The 23,702-nt window shown below is 42.2% G+C and overlaps 1 protein-coding gene across 1 annotated transcript; it reads left to right on the top strand.

Annotated features, from left to right (window-relative positions):
• Positions 1-2,099: 2,099 nt before the first annotated feature.
• On the top strand, positions 2,100-23,334 carry LOC120738854 (leucine-rich repeat-containing protein 52-like). The gene is made up of 2 exons (XM_040040380.1): positions 2,100-3,568; positions 18,174-23,334. Exons 1-2 carry the CDS (start codon positions 2,920-2,922, stop codon positions 18,512-18,514), a joined length of 990 nt encoding a protein of 329 aa, XP_039896314.1. The 5' UTR covers positions 2,100-2,919; the 3' UTR covers positions 18,515-23,334.
• Positions 23,335-23,702: the final 368 nt, after the last annotated feature.

The following is a 23,702-nucleotide window of genomic DNA, read 5'->3' as shown; positions in this document are numbered from 1 at the left end:
TAACAATCTTATTCTTGTTTTTCTATATTTGATTAAAAAAATTTACACTCCTAGAATAACTTGAAATTGGGTTTCTTGGAGAATAAACTTTTTAGGATGAATAACAGATTTATCAGACAGTAGTGTCAGGATGCCTGGGTCGTTGACCCAGGGTTTTTGAGTTTATTATATTATTTATCATTTCTAGTCTTTGGTTTCTTTGAGTTCTGTCTTATGGTTTATGTCTCTGTCTTCTCTAGTTGCTCTGTCTCGCCTGTCAGCTGTATCCCCTTGTCGAGTTCGCGTCTCTGTGTATCCTTAGTTGCTTTATCCCCGTGTCCAGTCAGTGTCTGTCTGCCCTGGTCCCATGTCTCTGTTCCCTCTGTTGCAGTGCCTGCATGTGAGTCTGTGTCTTTAGTTCAGTCTGTGTTATGTTTCCTGTTTTACTTTGAAAGTCCATGTCTTATGTATATGCGTCTGGTTTTGCTTCCTTTGTCTCGTTAGGCCTGATTTGCCCCAGCTGTGTTTCCCTCCTGTTACCCATTCCCTGATTGCTCCCCCTGTGTATTTAAGCCCTGTGTTGTGGTCTACCCTCATTTATGCTGTGTGTTCTGCCTGCTCGTTCATGTAAGTTCATTTGGATTTTTGTTACGTTTTCCAGCAATAAAAGCTGAGTTTTGAAATACACTTTTGCCTCTGAGCGTCTGCACTTTGGGTCCTCCTTACCCACCACTCCTGCCTGCACACAGCCCTAACCTGACAAGTAGCTCTGAAGGCAGATGGAAAACAATGAGAGACCACAAACAAAGAAATAGTTACTGTGCTTGTAATTTTCTTTTCATTATTTTTAAATAAAAAGGATTAAATATACTAATTTAAAGTTTTAAAGGTGTTGGTGTTTATGCTGATCTAACTGGCTCCTGAAAATTAATATTTACCCCTGACATTCTAATATGTTAAAGCTTCCAATGTTGTTGTTTTGTTTTTTTTTAAACCAAGTTTAAGGTTCTTCATTGATTGCAATAAAAATGCCACCAGGGTGTTTGTAAATCAAAGAACTCTGACTCTCTTGATCTCTGGTTTCATGTTCATACCAGATTGGGTTAATTCCGTTTAAGATTGTTGAAAGTGGCGTTTTATGCTCCTCACTTCATGTTTTCAGAAGAAACAAAAAATTTACACTACATTTTAGACTCCTGACAGCAGTCACCTTTGACAAAACACAACCAGCTATTTCTTATATGCATGCTTAAGCTCCTGCTGTGGTTTAACTATGCTACTAGCTCAAATGAGGAAGTTCTGCCCTAAACCCTTAACCTTTGACCTGACATATGTTGGATAGCGATAGTGTTTTTGGGGTGAAACGGTCTTCCGTAAGAAAAATTACAGGGCATTAGTATTGCTTCATTTGAATTTGGATAGCTGACAAGATATTTGTACAAACTAAAATATAATTTAGAGTTGTTGTTTTTTACTAGAAGCAAAGGGGATTTGTAGCTGAGCTGTGGCCAGTTTAACTACAGTTGGATTGATGAAGTCCATACCTCTATGTGACCCCTTAAGGAAGGAGCCTTTGACCTAATTTCTCTGACTTTTGAACTATTTCCATCTCTGACACCTGTTACATAGCTTTGCATTACACCTTTGCTTCACTCATCTCCCATTTGAAAGTGAACTTTTGAATGACACTAATGGGATGTGACAGTCAACATCCTGTCAACTTCCTTCCAACTGCAAGACAACAAAACGTGTGGCATGAGGATAAGGGAGTGTGTGACTGCCTGACCAAATTAAAATCTGACTATGCCGGAAAAAATTAATAACTACGCGCAATCCAATTTGAATGCATTATGTTGTCAACAAGCCGCTGGGGGAAAAGACAAGGGAGAAATTAGCCAGTGGACCACATGAGATAAGGCCTGTTAAATTTGTGCATGGCTAAGAGGCTGCTGGTTTCAGACAAGATTATGATTGAGTTGTTTTCATTATTATTATTATTATTATTATTATTATTATTATTATTATTATTATTTTATGCGCGCACACACAAACACACAACGGCACGAGGACTTTGAGTTTCACCGGATGGTCGGACGGTTTGCTCTCTGGACGTCTGGTTTTCTAAAGAGGGCAACACCTGCTGACGTCACCACTACAAATTGCCCATAGCCAACACACACACCACAAACTGGACTTTTGTGTGTGCAGAGCTGCAGTATACGCGCGGATGGAGAGTCAGAAAGGGAGGGCGCACAGAGCGAGACAGCATCAGTACAGCGCGGCAGTGAGCCACGGTCACACAGGGCTGAGTGAGCGCAGTGGAAGGACGCACTTTCAGTTGCACTCCTGAGGGAAAAACACGACTTGCCTGCTGGACGGTGGCGCACATCACTCAGACAAACACAGTCAAGGACACATGTGAGCAGAGTGCGTCTCCACGGAGAACATTGCGCGGACTCTGCGTTCAGGATTCAGGGATTTGTTTTAATTTTTTTTTTTTTTTTTTTTTGCGTAAGTCATGGTATTTGTTTGGAAACTAAATAAACAATGCTTTCTGATGGAGTCGACTAATTCACAAAGATGAGACTCGGAGGGGGCGATCGACAACATTCAATGGTTCTTTGGTCTCCTCAGGTGGGACAAAGTCCGATAAGCTGCACAAGTCTCACCCACTGAGCCTGAGAAGCGGTCACCTTCTGAAATGATGTCTGGTGGCGACGTGCGTGGTGCGCCAGCGTGCGTGTGAGTGACTGACCGATAGCCTTTCTGAGAAAGAGAGAAAGAGCCTGGATATAAACAGGAGCCGGGATTTCAGGCAGCGACAGCCAGACACTCACCGGCTCTCTCCCAGCTACTCACACCCATGCAGGATGCCCGGAGAGCGCCGGAGAGTCCTGGTCCAGCTCAGCCCGAGTTCATGACGCTCTGGGCGGCCTCGTCATGCGTCTTTTGCCCGAGCCCAGTGCCCAGTCCCTCCGACTCCTCTTCCTCTTTATCTTCGTGATGGGGGTGGCCCCTTCACCGGCTCTCACTGCCGGTTGCCCTGACAGATGCGTGTGCGACGACCAGCTGGTGGTCCAGTGCGCTGGCCAGGATCTTACCCAGTTTCCTAATGACCTCCCCCTGGCCACCCGGCAGCTCATAATCTCGAACAACCGCATCGGGGACCTACCGGCGCTGCAGCTCAACTACCTTTCCGATCTGGTGTATCTGGATTGTAGCAACAACTCACTGACAGAAATCTCCGAGTCCACTTTCGGGAACTTGAGGAAACTCGCTTATCTGGACTTGTCATTCAACAACCTGCTGCAGATCGAGGACCGGACTTTCGGGCCCCTAGCGTCTCTGGTGATGCTCCGGCTGACGGATAACCCGAGTCTGGGGGAGATCCACCCGGATGCCTTTGCAGAGAACATGGCTCTGCAGGTGCTCGATGTGAGCCGGAACAACCTGACGACCCTCAACATTAGCAGCCTGATCGCCCTGCCTGCTCTGAGGTCTCTGGGGCTCAGCGGCAACCCATGGAGATGCGACTGTGACACAGAGGACCTCTGCCTTTGGCTGCAGATAGAGGGATACAAGTTCCAAGGTGAGGTTGTATGTATACACAAACGGGCATTTATGATTCTTTTAAACACTTAAAAAATGATAATGTATTTTTTACTTTTATATGGAACATAGCACAACACATAAATTGGTCCATATATGCATGTTTATTTTTCAGTTGGCAGCAGTCTTTTGTGAGGTGATCACTGTGCGTTTGGCTGCTCTTTCCTGGAAAAGAAACTATTCTTACTTTTAAGACCTTGCGCTAAAGGTTTCATCATTTGTGGATGGCTTAGCTCCTGATGATGGGCCACTTATTGCACTGTTGCTCTCCTTTTATTCTGATATGTATACACACATATTTCCAACCTCCCCCAGGTGTGCACAGATGCACAGTCAGATGCTCTCTCTTTCTGAAAAGCACACACTCACAGAGAGAGAGAGAGAGAGGCTCCAGAGCTAAGAGTTTGACCTCAGAGTCAGAGCAATCTGAAGATTTTGTTCCCCTGCTGATCTCTGCAACACAGTCCCTCCAAACTGCCCTTCACGTCTCAATAATACCTTGAGTTTACCCCAACAAATAAGCAGCCTCGTGTTGTTCTTACCTGGAAGGCATCAGCACCTCGGCTGTAAAATCCCTTAAACACAGAGGAAGAATGGCCCACGAAGAATTTGTGGACTTGTGACCTTCTCAGAGAGGACAAGCTCAGGTGATCTTTGCTCATAAAGGTTAATTGAGCTTAACTGTAAGCAGGTGAATTGGGTTATCGCTCGGGACAATGGATTGCTGTCTTACAGCTGGTGTTCATCCCATCAATGTCACCGCTTTGTTTATCTGAGTCCTGAAGGCAGAGATAATGCTAAGAGGATGATTGTGTCCTTTTGTACCTTTTTTTTTACTAGCCTCTCCTGCTTGCACGCACACACACACACACACACACACACACACACACACACACACACACACACACACAGACAGAGAGACTTTAATGAACACACATGCAAACAAAGTGCCCACTTGGGTGTACTGGAGCTCACATTGTTGGGCCCCTCAGTCCAGATGGTTAATGATGATGCTCTAAAAAATTGGCCTCCTGTGCTCTTACTAAGGACAACACGTACATGTGTGAAGCGTGTGTGTTTGTCTGTGAGAGAGAGAGTGACTCACCCCACTTAGTGTGGAAGCTAGAGGTTAAGGGGGACCCTCAGGCCAGGACCCATAGGAAATTTAAGTATTAAGGGACACAGAGCTTTAGAGGAAGGCCACATAAAGACAACAAGTACCCAAATTTGTTATCCACCTTTAGACATGCAGTTCCTAAGAAAATCAGAACACATTTTCTAACCCAAGAGCTTCTGAACTGTAAGTGACACAATCCAACACCCACAGCGGAGCTACTCTGCCTTAAAAACACTCACACCTGTAACAGTTAATAATTATGAAATGACACTCATTCATCATCACACCGCTCTATAAAAGTTAGAAACGTGATCAGTGGAGTTCAGACTTTGTTCATTGAGAAACACATATCGCACACCCTCCATCGCTCAGGCTGACAAGTCAAGTATGAACGTGGCATTCATAAACAAGCACGTAACCAGTTTAACGAAGTGAACGGGGTCAAGCGAGCACGTGTGTGTGTTAGAGCATGTAGTTGTGTTTCTGTGGTCGTGAATGCCTCCTGATCAGACTGCAGGGCTGTGAGTCTAAAGCACAGAAACTCCAGCTGTCGCTACCTCTCAGTGTGAATATGAATCAGGTGCATGCAAGTGTGTATGCTTGTGAGAGTTCATCTTCAGACAGACACAATAACTAATTCAGGATTGTTTTCAGTTTTTCTGCTGATGATGTTTAAGGTTATAATACCTGGATTCAAACCAAATTTAGTTTGGTTTGATTGTTTTTGTGTTTCTGTTACAGATTTTGTGCTTTTTGTCGTTGTTAGGTATTTACATGCCCGTCATTTTTAAGAAAGTCACCCAGTTTGTCTTTTTGTTTGTGCTGGTTATGTGTGACTGACAAAGGCTGACATGACTTGACTCTGGCAGCCATGATAAAAGAGAGACAACAAGAGAGAGAGCGACAGAGTGATTGAACGAAGAGACACAAAGACAGAGTGGATGCGTTTCTTTAGTAAAGTCACGAAAAAAGCAAAAAGACAAACCGTCAGGAAAGTCTCTGTCACAGAGAACGAGTCTGAGCTAGAGGTGCAAGCAGTCGGGTTTTATGGTCGATGTTGTAAATTTCTTCCTGGTCAAGAAAGACTTCGAAAAAAAAAAATGTTAGATAAAATGATATTTTCAGAAAGGGAAGCTTAATGTGATTGTGAAACAGCTGCTGTTATTAAAAAGGATCTAAAATTAACCAAGAGAAAAGAAGTAAAGATACTTTTAGTTAGTCATGTATAATATTTAGACTCTAAATTGAAGGAGTTCTGTCATAATGGCGCTAGGCGTGGGGGTTGGCGCTGGGGGTTTCAGTTACAAGAGAACTGGAAGGAAGAAGACCAACAGCACCACCTGCAGATTTGCACCCCAGGAAATACTAATTTAATAAACCTTAATTATTTTGCAAATTGGTAGTTAAAGCACACAGACTCATTAGCGGCAAGGCAGAAGTGTGACAGATTAATTTCAATAGCTTATTTGACAAATCAGTCGCAGTGAGACACATTTGGTGAGTCGCTGGTTGCAACCCTGAGTGAGCCTTTCTCAGTGTAGATTGTCTCCCCAAGTGGCCCCCAGCTAGTTGTATTAATTAGTTATTTTTGCCTGGAGTGGTACTTTAATATGTTTTTTAGCTTTGTGACTGTAGTTGGCTTCTTTTATAAATATTATAATAAAGTAATATTTTAACAAATTTTGTGGGTTTTTGTGTGGGTTTTAACTTGTTTTCTTTTGTTGGAGCGCTTATTTTTGAGTTATCGACTTGTACAAATAAAGTATTGAAATTCATCTGTCACACCTTTGCCTTGCCCGTAACAAGTCTGTGTGCTTTGGTTACTAATTGTTGATATAATTTGGGATTATTAGATTAATATTTACTGAGCTGAAAAAATCCCCTGGTGGTGTTGTTGGTCTTCTTTCCTGCAGTTGTTTTGTAACTGCCCCCTGCCACAATGACATAGACTTATCACTTAACTCAGCAGTTTCCTCAGCTCTGTGAAGCATTTTAGCATCTTTCAGCTATTTTGTTTTACATTCACTGATCACTTTATTAGGTGCACCTTGCTATTACTGCGCTGGACCACCTTACGTTTGCAAATATGCCGTACTTCTTCATGGGATAGATTCAACGAGGTGCTGGAAACATTCCTGGGAGATTTTGGTCCATTTTGATATGACAGTGTCACACAGTTACTGCAGATTTGTCATGATAGTTGCACATTAATGCTGTCAATCTCCCGTTCCACCACATCCCAAAAGTGCTCTATTGGATTGACATCTGGAAACTGTGGAGGTCATTTGAATATAGTGCATTGCCATGTTCAACAAACCATTTTGAAATGATTTGAACTTTGTGACATGGTGCATTTTTCTGCAGGAATCAGCCATCAGAACATAGGCACACTGTGGCAATAAAGAGATGGAGAGCAATGACTAGTCAGCAGCAATACTCAGGTAGGCTGTGGCAATGAAAGGATGCTGAGTTGGTACTAAGGGGGGAAAGCGCGCCAAGAAGATTTCCCCAGCACTATTACACCACCAGCAGCCTGAACTGTTGAAACACGTCAAAACTAAGGCACGTGTTCATGTTTAGACTAAACTCTGACCCTACTGTCTGCAGGAGAAATTGAGTTATCAAACCAGGCATTTTCTAATTTTCTATTGCCCAATTTCGGTGAGTCGTGATGTCAATCATAGCCTCAGATTTCTGTTCTTAGATGATAGGCACGCCACCCAGTGTGGTCTTCTGCTGCTTCGAGGTCTGAAGTGCATTCCTCAGTTGTTGCAGGTGGTTATTTAAGATATTGTTCTCATGCTATAAACAGCAGTCTGTTCGTTCTCCTCTCGCTGGATATTTTCTCATTTTCAGGCCATTCTCTCGAAGCCCTAGAGATGGCTGTGTGGGGTAATGCCTGGAGATCAGTTTCAGTTCATTTTGCAGCAGTGAGTTGTAGAGAACCTGATATTTATAGAGCAAATGAATAAATCAGAGCTGAAAGGAAAAACAGTAAATGTCAGACTATCAGTAATCAGGTGGACAAGCGTGCAACTCCAATGTAAAAACAGCCAGTTGTTCACTAATATGTTAGCCACATTCATCTAACAAAGCCACTTCTGGCATGTGTAAGCTGCACCCAAGAGAAAAAAATAATAAATGCAGTTTTAGGGAGAAACATGATATTCATGGAGAGAAAAATAACCTCAGTTTGTTACTTTGTTGTGTCGTGCACATAAAACGCTGTAGTGCGGAGACATTTGTCAGTCATGGACATAACTTCTTACATTACAGGCAAATTTCTCAGCAATAATAATAACTCTGTCTGCCGCACTTCACAGTGTGTCGGGTGTTGATTTGCTGCTTTTGGGACATGTGCTGTCTAATGATGCTGATGTTCACACGCCACGGTTTGCATGAAGTATTACATCCAGCAAAGAGGAAATGGGATTTTTTTCTGTTTATCTGTCAGTTTCACTAAAAGTGGAGTCTGGCTTAACATAGAAATTATTTAGATGTGGATACGGAAACTTTTTTACAGCTGCAAGACAGGGCAAGGTGCGAGAATATCCAAATCTTTGCAACCACGTATCAAACTGAAAAAACATAAAACAGGGCGATCACCTTGCTGCTCTGAAGAAGATATCAGAGAATAATCTGGATCCATGGACTTAATTCAGTTGAAGGTGTGCCGTCTCGGACTAGTCTTGTTTGTCATGGTAATAAATCAAAAAGAAAAAGGTACGTTCAGGAAGATTTTTATATAACATTGTCTGTTTGGTCATGCGTTCCAACAACTCTGACTTACCTGTCATGCTCTGATCTCCATTCTCTATTATGAGTTGTCAGTACTCAGGGAATGTACTTTCCCTTGTCATAATAACATTTCAGCTTGTTAAATGCCTTGCTGTACTCACTGTAGGGTGATATTTGACAAGTGTCTCAGCTAAATACACAGACTTTGAGTGGCTTGTCCTGCCTTCGGACTGGCAGAGCTTGTAGTGTTATGACTCCAGTGTTGGGGAAAGTATTTTCTGGCTGCTCGTCAGTCCCCTGGACGGCTGGGAGCCCAGAGGCAAAGAGCCAAGGCAGGGGGGCCACGCATGGGGCAAGAGTTAAATATTTATAAAATGAGAAAGACAAACAGAGGTCAGCCAGTTTAAAGATGTCACAGTGAAAGAAAGACGTTAGGTTTCTCAGAAATTGCACCTGATTTTGACTTTAATGAAAGCGAATCTTTAATTACTGAAGAAATTAGATGAGATGAGAAGAGAGAGAGCAGCTGAAGTAACACAGGAAAAGAAGAAAGGACAAAATGAGAAAGGACAGAAAGGGATAATAAATCGGGCAAAGAGATTAAAATGAACTTTGGGTACAGCAAGGAGAAATAAAATGAAAAAAACAAAACAAAACAAAAACACACAGACTATTGAGGACTTACCAATCATCTATGCCCCAGATATGTCACTCAAACCCATTAAAACATTCATTATGACAAGGAGGCATCGATTCAATTTAATACAGGTAGATGATGCATTATTTATCAGCTGGAACCATTCCTCAGACCCATCTGGTGCAGAGAGGCATATCAAATTCAACTGGTCTCCTTCAATAGTGTAGCCTCTATGTATTTTTATGTCTCTGTGCATTTTACTGTGTGAGCTCGAAAGCAGGATTGATGTGATGCTTGTGTGGGTGTGTTTGTGATGTGATCACCTGAGGCACAGAAGTGAGATAGCACAGGTGTGTGAGTTCATGTGCATGACTGCGTTTACATGCTGCACGTATGTGCACGTGCGTGTGGCAAACCAAGCATGTAAGCCAAGAGAATGAAATTGGAAAAGAGAGCGGAGAGTGTGATGATGACGGAGCAAAAAAAAAAAAAAAAAAACTCAGGGAAATAGGAGGATGTAGAAGATGAGGGAAACGGGGCTGAAGAGGAGAACAAATGCAAACGTGCTAGAGCGGGAATGAAAAGTGGAAGGTGATAAAGAGGGGGGCAGTGACAAGAGATAGAGGAAAGAGAAGAGAGATGGAGCTGCTGCTATCTGACCTTCACTCTCTCTCTCTTTACTCATTCTCTGCCAAAGGAAGAAGGGATCATATGGAGAAATGATAGATAGGAGGATGGTGGTAATCTGACTAATGCCATATTTGAGAAGAGTGTGAAGGCGTGTGTTATTCAGCCCTAGTGGATGTGATGGAGAAAAGGTCAACTATTCTTAGTCTTCTTTGCCTTCCCCAGTATGATGCATTTAGCTGGCTAAACGGTGAGATATCCGAGCTTCGCCGTGAGGGGAGGGCCCCCAGAATGTCTTATGCTGGATTTTGTAGGCTTGTAATGAGCATGACTGGGAAAATTTGGAGATCTAAATATGTCTAGGCATTTTAGGTAAAGCAGTAAAAATCAAGTCTCCGTTTTCTAAATGGAAATTATAATGTATGCATCGTTCCTTATGTCTTATCTCGTGTAACTGTTATTTAAAGTACAGCAGAGTCTAAAGTCTTGATCCACCCCTCGTTTTTAAATATTTTCCTTTCAATGAGCCAGACTGTCTCAAGCAATAGATCTCCAGGCTTTTTGAAGGGTTTTTCTTTCAAAATTGACTGTTTTTCACTCATTTTCAGTCCCCATGCCTGACCAATTTCAGAAGAATGTTTTTTCTTTCCTTTTGCAACTTAACATCAACCTATGAATCATTCAACAATAAAAATGGGCCTACCTCATGAGCCAGTGTTGTGTCTACACAGTAGCAAATAACCTGTATTGAATTGTATCTGTAGGGACTTTATTATTTGCAGCCTGTTGCAAAAATACATTATTTGTTCCTTTTAAAAATACCAAAGAAAACACAAGCATACATTTATATTTTTCCACCAACAAGGTGATCCCGATAGAGCTATGTGAAAGGACCCAGAACGACTCAGATATGGCTGCTCTCAAAACTTTTATTTATTGTGCACTTTATGGTGTCTCTCTGTCACCTCGAACTCTGCTGCTGTCAGCTGCTTCAATCGCCTGCCTCCTTCCTCCGATCCTGGCGGCTGCTGAAATAGGGAAGTCATCCACCACAGCTCCATCTTTATGGAGGTGCTTTCCAATACAGAACAAGCCAACTTTAGTAATTTCCATAGACTGTGAATGAAAGGTGGACATAGCCATACAGTGTGTGCAAAGCCCTTTTTCTGAACCCTTGATGTGACCCTTTTGATACCAGATATCTACAGCGCAGTATGGATCTTTAACATGCTTCTTGTCAGTACTGGGGCCCGTGATTTACAAAATTGACATAATTTTGTATTCAGAAAGACTTAAAGTTAGTGAGTGGTGCCATAAAATCACTGAAGCAGTGGGGTGGTTTTCTTTTAGACTTCTATACAATGTGATTTAACAGATGTCTACTCTACTAATCATTAGAAAGAATTCAGGTTTTACGCCAAGATGGCGTTACTTTACAGAACCTATGCACACTCTATGATGTTGCCTCTGAGTACAAATCTGAGACATCAAAACAAGACTGGTGAATTGCAGTGATGGTTCCGGAGCAATTTTATTATCATAATATACAAATAACACAACAAATAACACAGTGATATCTGATAGTAAATCTGCAGGTTTTGCAGTATGGTCTAATTTTCACAAATCCCTGAATGAATGATAGTATGTATTAAGGACATTATTGTCCACTGTAATCTTATTGATTCATAAATAATTCTTCAAATTCTGTTCTTAGTACTCTTCCTCCACCTGGAGGTCAGAGGTCATAAAGGCAACACAGAAGAATGGGTTGTCAGAGACGTATCATCAGGGTAGCTGATTAAAGGCTTCAGTCAAGGTGTCTGGTTGAATAGTGGCCTCCACTAAGCGTGTAAACACAGAAATATGTAAAACAGACTTAAGTTAATTCTCTGTGATTGAAGGTATTAGAGGCTGCTCGTATCTACGGCTTCCACATGTACAGGACCAAAACTGTACTAATTACCATGTGCACTGGCGTAATTAATCTGTTTATAAATAGCTCCGCTCCTGTTTCACAGGATAGCATCTCTGCCCCTGCAGGGTAATAGCTCAGAGATCTGATCATACATGTGTGTAATGTGAACATACTGTAAATGCACACATGAGCTTAAAATGCAGAAATATAACCTGCGTCTTAAGGTCCTTTAAACTACAGGCCTCTCTTGTTTTGTGTGCATTCACACAAAAAAAGAAAAGAAAAAAAAAAGCAGTTGTTATTCCGCTGCTCGTTGCCGTCTTATGCGAGTGAGCATCAGAGACTAGTGAACAAGTTAGAGTGAAGTCAACGAGTCAACAGCATTTTTCAGCAGCATCTCATCCCCACATTAGCAACACCTCCGGGGAAGCAATGAGCCCGCTTTCCTGTCAGCACCGAGCCTGGAAACTACCCAGCTGATGATTAGACACTGAGACTGTATCACCCAGGCTCAGTGACTGACACTCACAAACACTCATGACCTCTGATTACAGATGCATATGCACACACATACACTGCTTATAGTCACTGGATTGCTAAATTGTGCACTCTTTCAAATAAAACAGGAAGTCTTAGTTCCCATTCACAATTCCTGGAAAGCTCTGCTTGATCTGAGGCTTTTAGAGAGGTGCTTACTCGTGTCTTGGGCTTGCGTGCCTTTATATCCGCTTGTCTATTTTAAAAAGTAAGGTGTTACATGATTGACTGCTCATGTTTATTTCCTCCTGTGATATTTTTATCCTTATAAGCACTGGCCAGGTGTCAGTGAGCTGCAGGGATTTGTGTCCGGTCATTAGCACACTGACATGACATTATGGTAACACGGTGACGTTATGGCATGCACAGCAGACATAATTGGGTAAAAGGTACAAAAAAAACAGGCAGGTGTACACCATGCAGGAAACCAAGAACCAACAAGCAATAACATTTTACCAACTGCATATTGCAGAATCTAAGTGTAGGGCAATATGAAACCACCTGGTTCAGGCCACACTACGTCATAATGACTGTGTATGCCTTGCCCTGCAGCTTGTTTAAGGTGTGTTTGAAAAATGGGGAAACTGCAGTGCAGTGAGCATGCAAACTGTCAATTTTTCGAGGCTGCAGTAACTGTCCTGAAACTGCTGGAATTAGACTGCACTCAAACTACTCTGCAGGAACAAATAGCGCAGGCACACATCTCTTTATCTTTGTGCTCCACACTCGCTCTCTGCTCTCTCTCTCTCCGAGCCTTTCTCATGCACATCCACACGGTCCCTAACCTGAAAATACCCCTGGTTTAGCTCTCGGGGTATTTGTTTCATTTTGCAGAATTGTATAAGTGCTGCACCTACTGAGAAGTTTTAATGAGACAATGAGCAGGTTAACTGCACAGGCAAATGGAAAGAAGGGCAAATGTTAGCACAAGTTTGCAAGTAACACCCTTTTATACACATTTAAAAAGTTTTCAAAAAGGTGTGTTTAAAATAAATTAGCACCTGTACTGAATGGGTACTATAACTGGACATTTAATGAAACAGTCTTCAGATTAGATATTAACCGGAGAGAATGGCTACAATGCCTAAAATGCTGGACTTTAAACAAGAAAATAACAGTTTTAACTACATTCACCAAAAGTACCAGCGCATATCTTATTAAAGACAAAATTCAGTGAAAAATAGCGACTGTGAAAAACAGGGACAACTACTGAAAATGTCAAGGGCATGCTGCCAGAGTGATGGCTGAGTGATGGGATGAGTGAGAAAACAGTGAGTGACAAGGAAACAGACGGTGAAGAGAGACTGAACACAGAGTGAATCATCCAGGCTGCCACCTTTTCCTGTATTCTCCAGTAATACTCACATTATTTTCTCTTATCTGGGATTGGAAGCGGCAGTGAATTATCTCCAAAGCGTAGCCACAAGTGTGCAGGATAAATGTATTTGTGGGCGGGAATTCAGACATCTTCCTGTTGAACGACACAGAACCAACTGGTAAATGGCCTGTATTTGTATAGCGCTTTACTGGTCCCTAAGGACCCCAAAGCGCTTTACACAACCAGTCATCCACCCATTCACACATTGGTGATGGCAAGCTACATTGTAGCCACAGCCACCCTGGGGCGCACCGACAGAGGCCTTCTCCTGTAATCCGTTCCTATTACCCGTTGTATTCTAAAAGTTATTTCCTTATTACTCCCTTCCCTCCACCCGTGGCTTATCCTTTTTACACCCATGATGCACATCTCCTATTAGTCTATTGGATTGATATCTGATTATTGTGGGCTAATTTTCATGTTCAGAAACCAGTTTGAGATGATTGAACTTTGTGACATGGAGGGTTTTTCTGCTGGAAGAAGCCACTGGTGCGGTCATAAAGAGATCAGGAGTCTCTTTAATTATTTGACTGATTCATTATAATCTGGGTCTTACAAGGGCATACAGCCAGTTTGTGGGAGTCAAAATTCTGGCTGGGTCATAGGGGATCAAATATTTACTTCACTCAATAACCTGCAAATTAATTTTTAACTTTTATGTTTTTTCTTTTGACTTTTTTGGTTGATATTTTGCCTCTCTCCATTAAAATGAAACAGGGGGTCAAAGAATTATTTACCCCACTGTATGTCTTGTGCTAGGATGAACTCATTAAGTTCCTATGCTTGCTCATTTTAATTAAATGCAATACAGTTTTCTTCCATTTAATGCTAATTCACAAGCGCTAACTCATGGCACTTTGCAAGTAAAAAACGAAAACTTACCAAGTGTTTATGAAAAAAGTGCAGATCCAGGTTACTATTACTGCCAGTAAATCTTATTGATCTGTATCATATGATCCTTTTGTCAATGGTCAGTTCTCATTTTGTGTTTTAATCAATGAGAAAAGGGCTGCTTTTCATACAAAATCAATAGGAAGACAATAAAGAGAGTCGTGTGAATGGAATAGATTTTCCCAAAGTAAGACTTAACTTTTGCTTCTGTTAGGCTGCCTGATTATTGTTAACTTCACAGCTAACACTAAATAACAGGAACATGGTGGATGCATCGTACTTTCATGCTTATCTATTGTTTAAATATTAGAGTTTTCTGTTGAAGGGTTGTTTTAGTGTGAGACAGTGTTCTTGTTTGTTCACTTATACAATACAATACAAGTGGAGCATGCTCAATCAATATACTGCCTTTCATCACACTTTAGAGAAGAACAGGCAGCAGTACCATGCAGCCAAGAACTGCGACCAGAGTTTGAATTGTTACAAGACACATGAAATGTTGACGGAAGAAGAACAAACGAGACCCCAATACCCCGAGGGACCTGTTTGCTGTTGTGAGTCTGCACAGCCTCTGATTGCACCTCACTGTTCCAGCATCCGGTTACGAATGTTACATTGCAAGAGAGAAAAGAAAACACCTCACTGCATATACGCAGGAAAACAAATCCTCACACCAGCCTCGAGGCAACATTGGCAAGGTAATGAGACAGAGCAGACCAGCTAGCTGTGCCAGAAACAGTGGAAGACGATGACAGAGGGACAGCCACTAACAGTGAAGACACATAAGGAAGTTTAGTGCAGTTTTCCAACATATGAAGACCTTTCAACATAAATAAGGTAACATGGATAAAAGATTAGTGACAAGCAGATTAAAATAATAAAATAAAAACAGAACTGACCTTCCATACTTCCTCCACAGATTATTTTGTCCTGAGCTGTCCTCAGGCTCCTGCTGCAGCCCTTCCAACGATACTAAGAGGCAGAATTTCTCAAGCATGCCTTGGGTCTTCTCCCAGTTAGAAATGCCTGAAAAACCTTACTTAGTAGATACCGGGATCCCAAAGGATAGTCAGACCTTTATCCATGGAGCTCGGCTGGATGCAGCCCAAACAAGTGGGTCCATCGCCTGTAGATGTGCCATTGTGGCCTGCTGCATTGTGGCTTGGGCAGCAGTTAAAGGAGGCAGCAATGGTGATCTTATCCCTTGGGTTCACAGACAGCCTATTTAAGGCCTATATAGATTTTGTATTGTAATAGTGAATTACTGAATGACATCAAAAATCCTTTGCAACAAACAAAGGCCATCATTCATTTCAATCAGGTGTCGTCTTTAGTGTCTTAGTGGAGAACAATCCTCGAAGAGCCAGTAAAGTCTTGTTTGGGTGGGTTTAAAGAGCCCTGTCCCTGCTTTCTCCAGCACTTTCTGATAACTAATTTCCACAAAGGAGAAATATAAAAGAATTTCTTCATTACATTCAGGAATGCGCCTGTTTTACTTTCACATTTCCAGCAGTAAATTTCATCCGTCGGTCCAATTTTGGCCTATTAACTTACAGACACTCTAAGGTTAATGCCATTTACAAAACTACCAGTGCGGTAAAATACAAACAGCATAATTTCTGTGTCTAATAATAAAGTATATAATCTTGCCCTTTACGTTGCCCACTGAACACTCGGCATTAACCACTGTATTTCTCCCCTCTCAGTATTCTCTCCCAGCTTTTTAAATCAGGTCTCTTTTTCATGCCGATCACTTCTACGATTACTTCTAAAGGGGAAGCGAGCAGAGACAAGAGAGGGGCGATGTAAAATCTCTGTGCGTCTTTTTTCTGATTGATAGTCAAAAATGGATAAAGAAAAAAAGGTGTTACATGCAGAATATGTTCCAGTTTATCCTCAGTTGTTTATTTGCCACTGAAAAATTGTGCACCTCTGACAACTAATCCTGTTTTATGGTGTTAAATACTAACTCAGTGACCTCATACTCTCAGCACTCACATGGACAGCTGTTAAAAAGAAAAAAACATCAAAGCTATTTGGTTACAGAAGAATACCAATCCATCACTTGACACATGCAGCAGACTTGACACAACATCAGCTCAACTCTTCTTCTCAAGAGTGGGAGAAAGCCCCCGGGGGAGGTGATAAGCAACGCTGTATTGATCAAAAACATAAAACCACTGCAGATATATGTGTTGTGAACGTTCTCCCGAGCAGGCTTGGGAAACCTTTTTCAAAACACCAAATTTGCTTTGTTTGATTCCACTTTTCTTACCACCAGGATAATGTGTCTCGTGGTTATCTTGGGCAGAATAAAACACTTTAGGTTTGAGGTTCATTTGGGCGTCCTTCTAGTTCTTACTTCAAACTGCTGCTTCTGCAAATCCCTGGCAAGTAGTCTGAGATGTATAGATCATATCCAGTCATTCTGTTCCCATTGCTCATTTCCATGTCCAGACCTTTGGCTTCATTGGTAGATGACTGCAGTTTAATTAACACTGTTAACAGCAATAATCCATCAGAGGAATGGAGCGCCGGAGACTTCGCTCATATTCTATGTTCTGTCTATCTCGTGATTCCTATTTAGTGTGTGCATACACTCTTTCTCTGTGCATTTGTTTGCATTTTTCTTCCTCCGTCCCTGTTTTGTGCCGTTATCTTTCTCTCGGTTTTTAAAAGTGCTCATCTCGATTTGTCCGTCTATCTCTTTTTCGGTCTCTCATCTCTCTCGTTTTCCCCCAGCTTGGAATAAAGAAAAAGAAAAAGCAAAACACACAAAAAGCTCGTGCCCTTTATGTAGACAAATGCAATCAAGCATGCAGGGAGGGTGGGAATGAAGAAGCATGGGAATTAGCCGTGCTTCTAAAGTAAGATGAACTGATAGGAAACAGCGCATACTGTTCTTGTTTCTGATTACACTACTAGATGCATGCAGAGCGAGTCCCTCTACCCTCCATCCTCTCTCTTGTTAGCGCTGTGTTCATATTAATTGATATACACGAGGGTACTGTATATGCTAATGCTAATTCACTGTAGCAGAATGAACTGATTCAAGGAGGCTAGGACAAGCACGGACAAAGAGATTGGGACCTATCTGGCTTCAGTAGTTGACCCTAACCTTTGACCTCTCTTTTGTTAAATCTCAAACCCCATAAATAAGTCATTTACTGTTTTAAAAGTGTCAGTGTTTCTGCTTTACTGTGTGGATGACAGTTACTCCGGCTGATTATCATTTTCCCCATTACGAGCAGCAGATGTTTTGTCAGAGAAAACACTCGTCTCCTTATCTTCTCACCAGTGCATAGTGATTTGCTGGTGTATAATGATGTACACGAGCGTAGGGGAGCGTTTATGTGCCCCAGGCTTGCAGTCAAGTCACCTTTCCTTGCATACATGTGCATGAGTATGTGTGCAGCGTAATAATGATCCCGTGCCCTAGACACCAAAGACCCCCATTACACAGAGGAAATCTGTTGTGTCTCTCGGGATCCTTTATCACAAAGGTTATCAGTGCATTTTTAAAAGCTGTTTGTTTGGATCCTGGCGTTTGATGTTGCATACCTTTTTCTCCCGAGTAATTACATTTTTTCCCCTTTTCTCTCCCGATACTCTGCCCTTCATCCTCAACCACACACTGATTATTCTCTGCCACTGCTCTCTTTTATGATATGTCTTTCCTCATTAATCTCCTCTCTCATTACTCCTCCGCTCTCTTTTTTCTTTTTCGTTCTCTCCTCACCTCCAGATGAGGGCCAGACAGTTTGCCACAACCCTCCGGAGCTGGCTGGCCAGCGGTTGGCGGAGGTCGGCATGCAGTTGCGGGCAGATTGCCACCAAGGCCTGGGCTACTGGGACTACCTCTTCTTCATCGCCATCGGCTTTGTCATCTTCTCGGCCGGCACGGTGTCGGCTTGGGTGATGGGCGTGCTAATGGTGCTGTACGAACGCTACAGCAAGCGAAAGAGCGAGGAACTGGACAGCGATGACGAGGACGAAAGGGGAGGGATGGGTGGGGGTGGGGGAGGTGGAGGGGGAGGTGGGAACCAGGGGAATGGTGATCTGAGCAAGCCTGGCATGCAAGTGTGACAGACTGATGTGAAACAACATTGGAAGAGGAAGAAAGAAAAGACAGAGAGGAGCAACTTGAAGTGATGAGAGGAGTCTGAGACCAAAGGCTCTGCTATGAACTAAGATCTGCCTGTCTCTCTTTGTTACAGATTTAGATATTGCAATATGCTCCTTAACATATAAGAAAGTGAGTGTGTATGCGTGCGTGTCTGCGCGCGCGTGTGTGAGTGTGTGTCTGCGAGAGAGAAAGAGAGACAGACAGAGACAGCAATAAGGATGACTATGCCTTCACTTCAGGAGAAACAGAATGACCTCTGAGATTATTGAGAGCAATAACCCCACCACCACCACACACACACACACACACACACACACACACACACACACACACACACACATATACAAACAAACATACACACACACTTTGCACAGATAGTCTACGGAGCTGCTGGTTTCTCTGAGTGGGTGGATGTACCTTTATACTATATGTAAAGTACTCTTCAGTAACACCCAGTAAAACAAGACACGTGAGTGACGCATTCAAACACACACACACACACACACACACACACACACACACACACACACACACACACACACACACACACACACACACACACACACACACAGTATAATCATACAAAATACATAAGAAGGTACTGGGAGTCACGACGAGAGCTTTGCCTTATCTCCAAAGTTAAAGGGGGATCTAGTTTCGTATTTAAATGTGATTTTCCTGAAAGCCTTAAGGCAACTCACTTGAAATATTCTACAGTCACCGCTGTTTCCTATAGACAGAATATGTCCACAGAGAACAAACACATTTTGGGTCATAACAGATCGAACAATGTCAGAGACTGTCAAAATAATGTGAATGTACAAAAAAAGAACAAAGAGGTAGTCCAACTAAGCTTGCCGTGTTACTCTTAACATTAAAAGGCACCCTGTGGAGCTGTCTAAGTGGTAAATGGTGCTATGGAGCAACATTTTCTTTGGGGCGTTTGTCAGTTTTGCTGTACTGACTGACACATAACGTTTTAAGCAAAATTAGAAGGTTTCCAGTTATCAATGCATGCCGATGTCTTAAGTCGGCAGGTATTTATATAAGTATTTATATAAGCCTAGAGGGTAGATGCAAATGAATTTATTTGAATGTAAAAAAACAACTCCCTTTGTTGACAAGAAAACTGCACAGGGTGCCTTTACAAAGCAACTTAACACCAGCTGAAAATCAGACTTTGTGGTTACTATATCCAGACAGTAATGCAAATTTGTAGCACACTTTTTTTCCTGAATTCCTGACCAGAGACCTTTTGGAGTGTTGGGACCAAAAATGTCTGCAAGAATCTGAAACACTCTGTGACATCTTGAGAATGAGTTTCCACAACATATCCTTGATGTTGACCTAAAGAAAAGAAAAGCAAAGACAGATTAAAAGATGTTAAAGTGAAATCACACAAGCTGTAAAAGACAGAACAGTTTTGACCCTTTTAAAAAGTACTACTCAAACATTCTGGGAAATGTGCTGAATTAATGGTGTTAATCTCACCTATTTATTTAAAGGTAGCTACAGTTTCCCCAGTATTTCACAAAAATCTGATGTTGTCATTTCCTGCTGTTTCTTACTAGAGCGGATGGTTCACTCAACATTTAAAGACGTGCTTTTACGTGCCGTTGCCCCAACGTCTCCAACTCAGATAGGGGCCGTGCAGAACAGTGACTGAGGTGCTTTTCAGCCTGATGTTAAGTTGCTCCCAAAGCTCGTTTCTCTGTAATAACAGATAGGAGAAGTCTACCTATAGTGACACTAAGTGACTGTCAAATCTCATGTTTACTATGTGTATGTCTGACTTCATGTTTCTGTGTGCACAGTACATGGTTTGCCACACCGTGAGTCGCGCTGCAGTAGTTGCTTGCCGTAGTCTCCATCTTGCTATTGTGCTTGTGGGAGAAGTTTGTCTTTCTCTTTGTGGCAGGATGCCTGTTGTGAAAGTCAGACAGTGTTTGTCAGGCTTTCACCCAGGAAGTCTGTAGTTTGAGCCAAGTATTCAATTATTATTTTAAACTTAAAGTCAAAGTTTAATTAGTTGCATTTGAGAAAAGATGCTTTTGGTGGTTAAAGTACACATTGCCACAACATTAGCCACTTCTTAAGCTGTTTTCACACATGCACTGCAGCCCTCAGTTTAACCCTGTCACATCAATCACTATACGCTAACTTGTGTGTCTGTGTGATGTCCAATTGCACACGTGAGAAAAGCGTAGTCAACTGCACGGTGAATTGACCGCGAGCAAGTTGATCTGCTGCTTCGTGCACGCTCTACCCTCATAGCACCTAAGGCTAATCTGCACAGAGTATTCCTCTGTAGTAAGAATTATTTCCTACATGTAAGAAAAGGCAGCTTTGGACAATGTCCCGACCTGATTCTGTGTGTGCACGTGTGAAAATGGCTTTTGAAAGCCCTGAAGCCAAACTTCTCCCGTGCTCTGTAGTTGTAGAAGTGGGGCGGGTTCATGGTGGCTGCACATGAAGACAGCACCGGGGTGATTGACTCAGTTGTACATCCACGGATGACTCTGCTTTATGTGGCTAGACATATCACTTAGTTGACCCCATATCACGTACGCAGATGGGCTGCAGCCTATAACCCGACTGTCAGAATAGAAGTGTGCCTCTGGAGCAGTAGTAGTAGTAATATTACTGTTTGTGTTCATGTATGCGTAACTGTATGTGTTTAAGTGGGGTAGAGCGATCATAGAGCATCTCCGTTAGCAGCGTGGATGAGAGATTCATGAGCACAGACAGGTCCAAACCGATTCCTCCTTCATCCTGCTCCGCTTCCACCCTGTCTGTCAGAGACTGGATAGGCGGTTAGCGATAATAAAACTTTAGATAGAGGTGGGGTTGAGCAAGAGCGGGGTCACCATCTGAAGCAGGAATTCATCCTGACTGATGTATTTAGCAGCTGTATTGAAAGACTGATTGATAGCCAGGCTTTTATTGATGTTGTGGGCTAAGTGGATCCAAATGCCCGGGATGAATGGGCACGGTTAAATGATGAATCTCCAGAGGGTTTGGCAGAATGTACGCGTGTGCGTCACTGTGTGAGTGTGTGAAAGAGTGCATGTTTATGTTTTTTTTGTGGCTTGGTTTATGATCATAACAGTATATCCTAATGTGGGTGCAGATGAGCGACAACAGCTTTTTCATTTGTTTATTTATTTATTTTTTTACAATGAGAGGTTAACTTCCAATGAAAATTTGTCACATCTTCACAGACACGCTTCCTCCCTCACTCAATCACAGGAAGCTGCTCACCCTCCCATTTAAACACACACACACATGCGCACACATAGATCTTCCTACATGCACAATAAATCTCAAGGGCATCACTAAAGTCAGAGCAGCAAGCCTGAGAACATTAACACTCCTGCTTTGGTCTCTCTTACCATGCATCATTACATCCTCTTATCCTTCCCCTTCATTCTCAATCCGACACTGTCATCAGCTCTCACATGACGCCAGCACACAAAGACACACGGATACACCTGGATCTATAATTTATCTGCTAAATCTTTAGGCTGTCAGTGCAGATTTTAAAAGGACCTGTGGAAGGCTGGTATCTATGTTTCATCACATTCATAAAAAGGCATGTGACCTACCATGGCATGACCTCGCAACCTATACCTAAACTTGCAGACAGCACTTTCTGTTTGGTGCATACATCTGTTTTGCTGGGCTGATTGTCAGTTTTATGCTGCTGACAAATATAGAGCTGTTTAGCGGACAGAAAATGTGAGTCCTTTATCAGCACTAGGTCAGAGGAGAGGGGAGTCAGTCAGTGTGCCAAAAGGTGAGGCGCTATACTGGTGTGAAGTCGTCACAGGGCAGAGCACAGGACAGGGTAAAAATATCACTGATCGAAGAGGGCTTCTGTTTTGTGCACACATGTGAGCACCATCAGATTGTGTAATTAGCTGAGAGGCGAATGGAAGTTTAAAATGTTTGGTAGGAAGCTACTTTGGCTTATGAATCTCATCTTAAAGGCACTAATGCATCTAATGAATGAGCATGAGTTTGTGGAAAGGAGTTGGAAACAATTTAATATATTATTACTGATAAAATCACTGTAGTGGACTCTGTTCTGGGTGTAGCTGATCAAAGCAAGCGAGGAAAGAGAGGAGGGGGCTTCTTTGTAACTTCTCCCCTCCTCTCGTCATGTTTTTACACATAATAATAATAATAATAATAATAATAATAATAATAATAATAATAAACTTTATTTATAAAGCACACTAAAAAACCAAGGGTATACCAAGGTGCTTGACAAAAAATAAAATAGGAAAAAGGAGATGGGAGGGAAAAGAAGGAGATGCACACAATTATAAAACCTTGACAATCATAATATATAAAAGTAGTTAACAAGCATAACGGATAAAAATGTACCAACGCACACCAAATGTTAACTAGGTGGAAAAGCAAGATTAAATAAATAAGTCTTCAGCCGTGATTTAAACAGTGGCATAGAGTCAGACACCCGGATAGGGCAGCTACAGCAAACGCACGGTCGCCGCGAGATTTCAGCCAAGAACGAGGTTGCTCCAGAAGAAGTTGGGTAGCAGATCTAAGTGCTCTGACAGGAGTCTGTAACCTAAGAAGCTCATTGAGGTAGTTCGGCGCCAAATTATTAATAATTTTGTAAGTGAAAAGTAGTATTTTAAATTGAATACGGTACTTAACTGGCAGCCAGTGCAAGCCAGCAAGAACAGGAGTGATGGAAGAAAACTTCCTGCTACCTGTCAAAAGGCGTGCCGCCTCATTCTGGACAGTCTGCAATCTAACGAGAAGGAAGGAGGAAAGGCCAATGTAAAGAGAATTGCAGTAGTCCAACCTGGAAGTCACGAATGCGTGAATAAGTTTTTCCAGGTCATTGTGTGGAATATAGCGCTTAGCCTTAGAAATGAGGCGCAGCTGATTAAAACTAGACCTCACAACAGCAGACACTTGCTTGTCAAATTTAAACGAGCTATCCAGTAGTATGCCCAAATTACTGGCATAATCAGAAGGGGAGCTAGCAAAAGGCATCAGAGCAGCACACAGTTGGTCGCGGGGGATTTTACTATCGAACACCACGATCTCCGTTTTCTTTTCGTTCAGGACGAGAGAATTACTCTTGAACCAATCTTTAACCTCACGCATGCATTC

Source organism: Simochromis diagramma, unplaced genomic scaffold, assembly GCF_900408965.1.
Source record: "Simochromis diagramma unplaced genomic scaffold, fSimDia1.1 OVJJ01000026.1, whole genome shotgun sequence".
In the NCBI taxonomy this organism is placed as follows: Eukaryota; Metazoa; Chordata; class Actinopteri; order Cichliformes; family Cichlidae; genus Simochromis; species Simochromis diagramma.
Note: the sequence above shows the minus strand (reverse complement) of the source record. Positions and strands in the feature narration are given on the sequence as shown.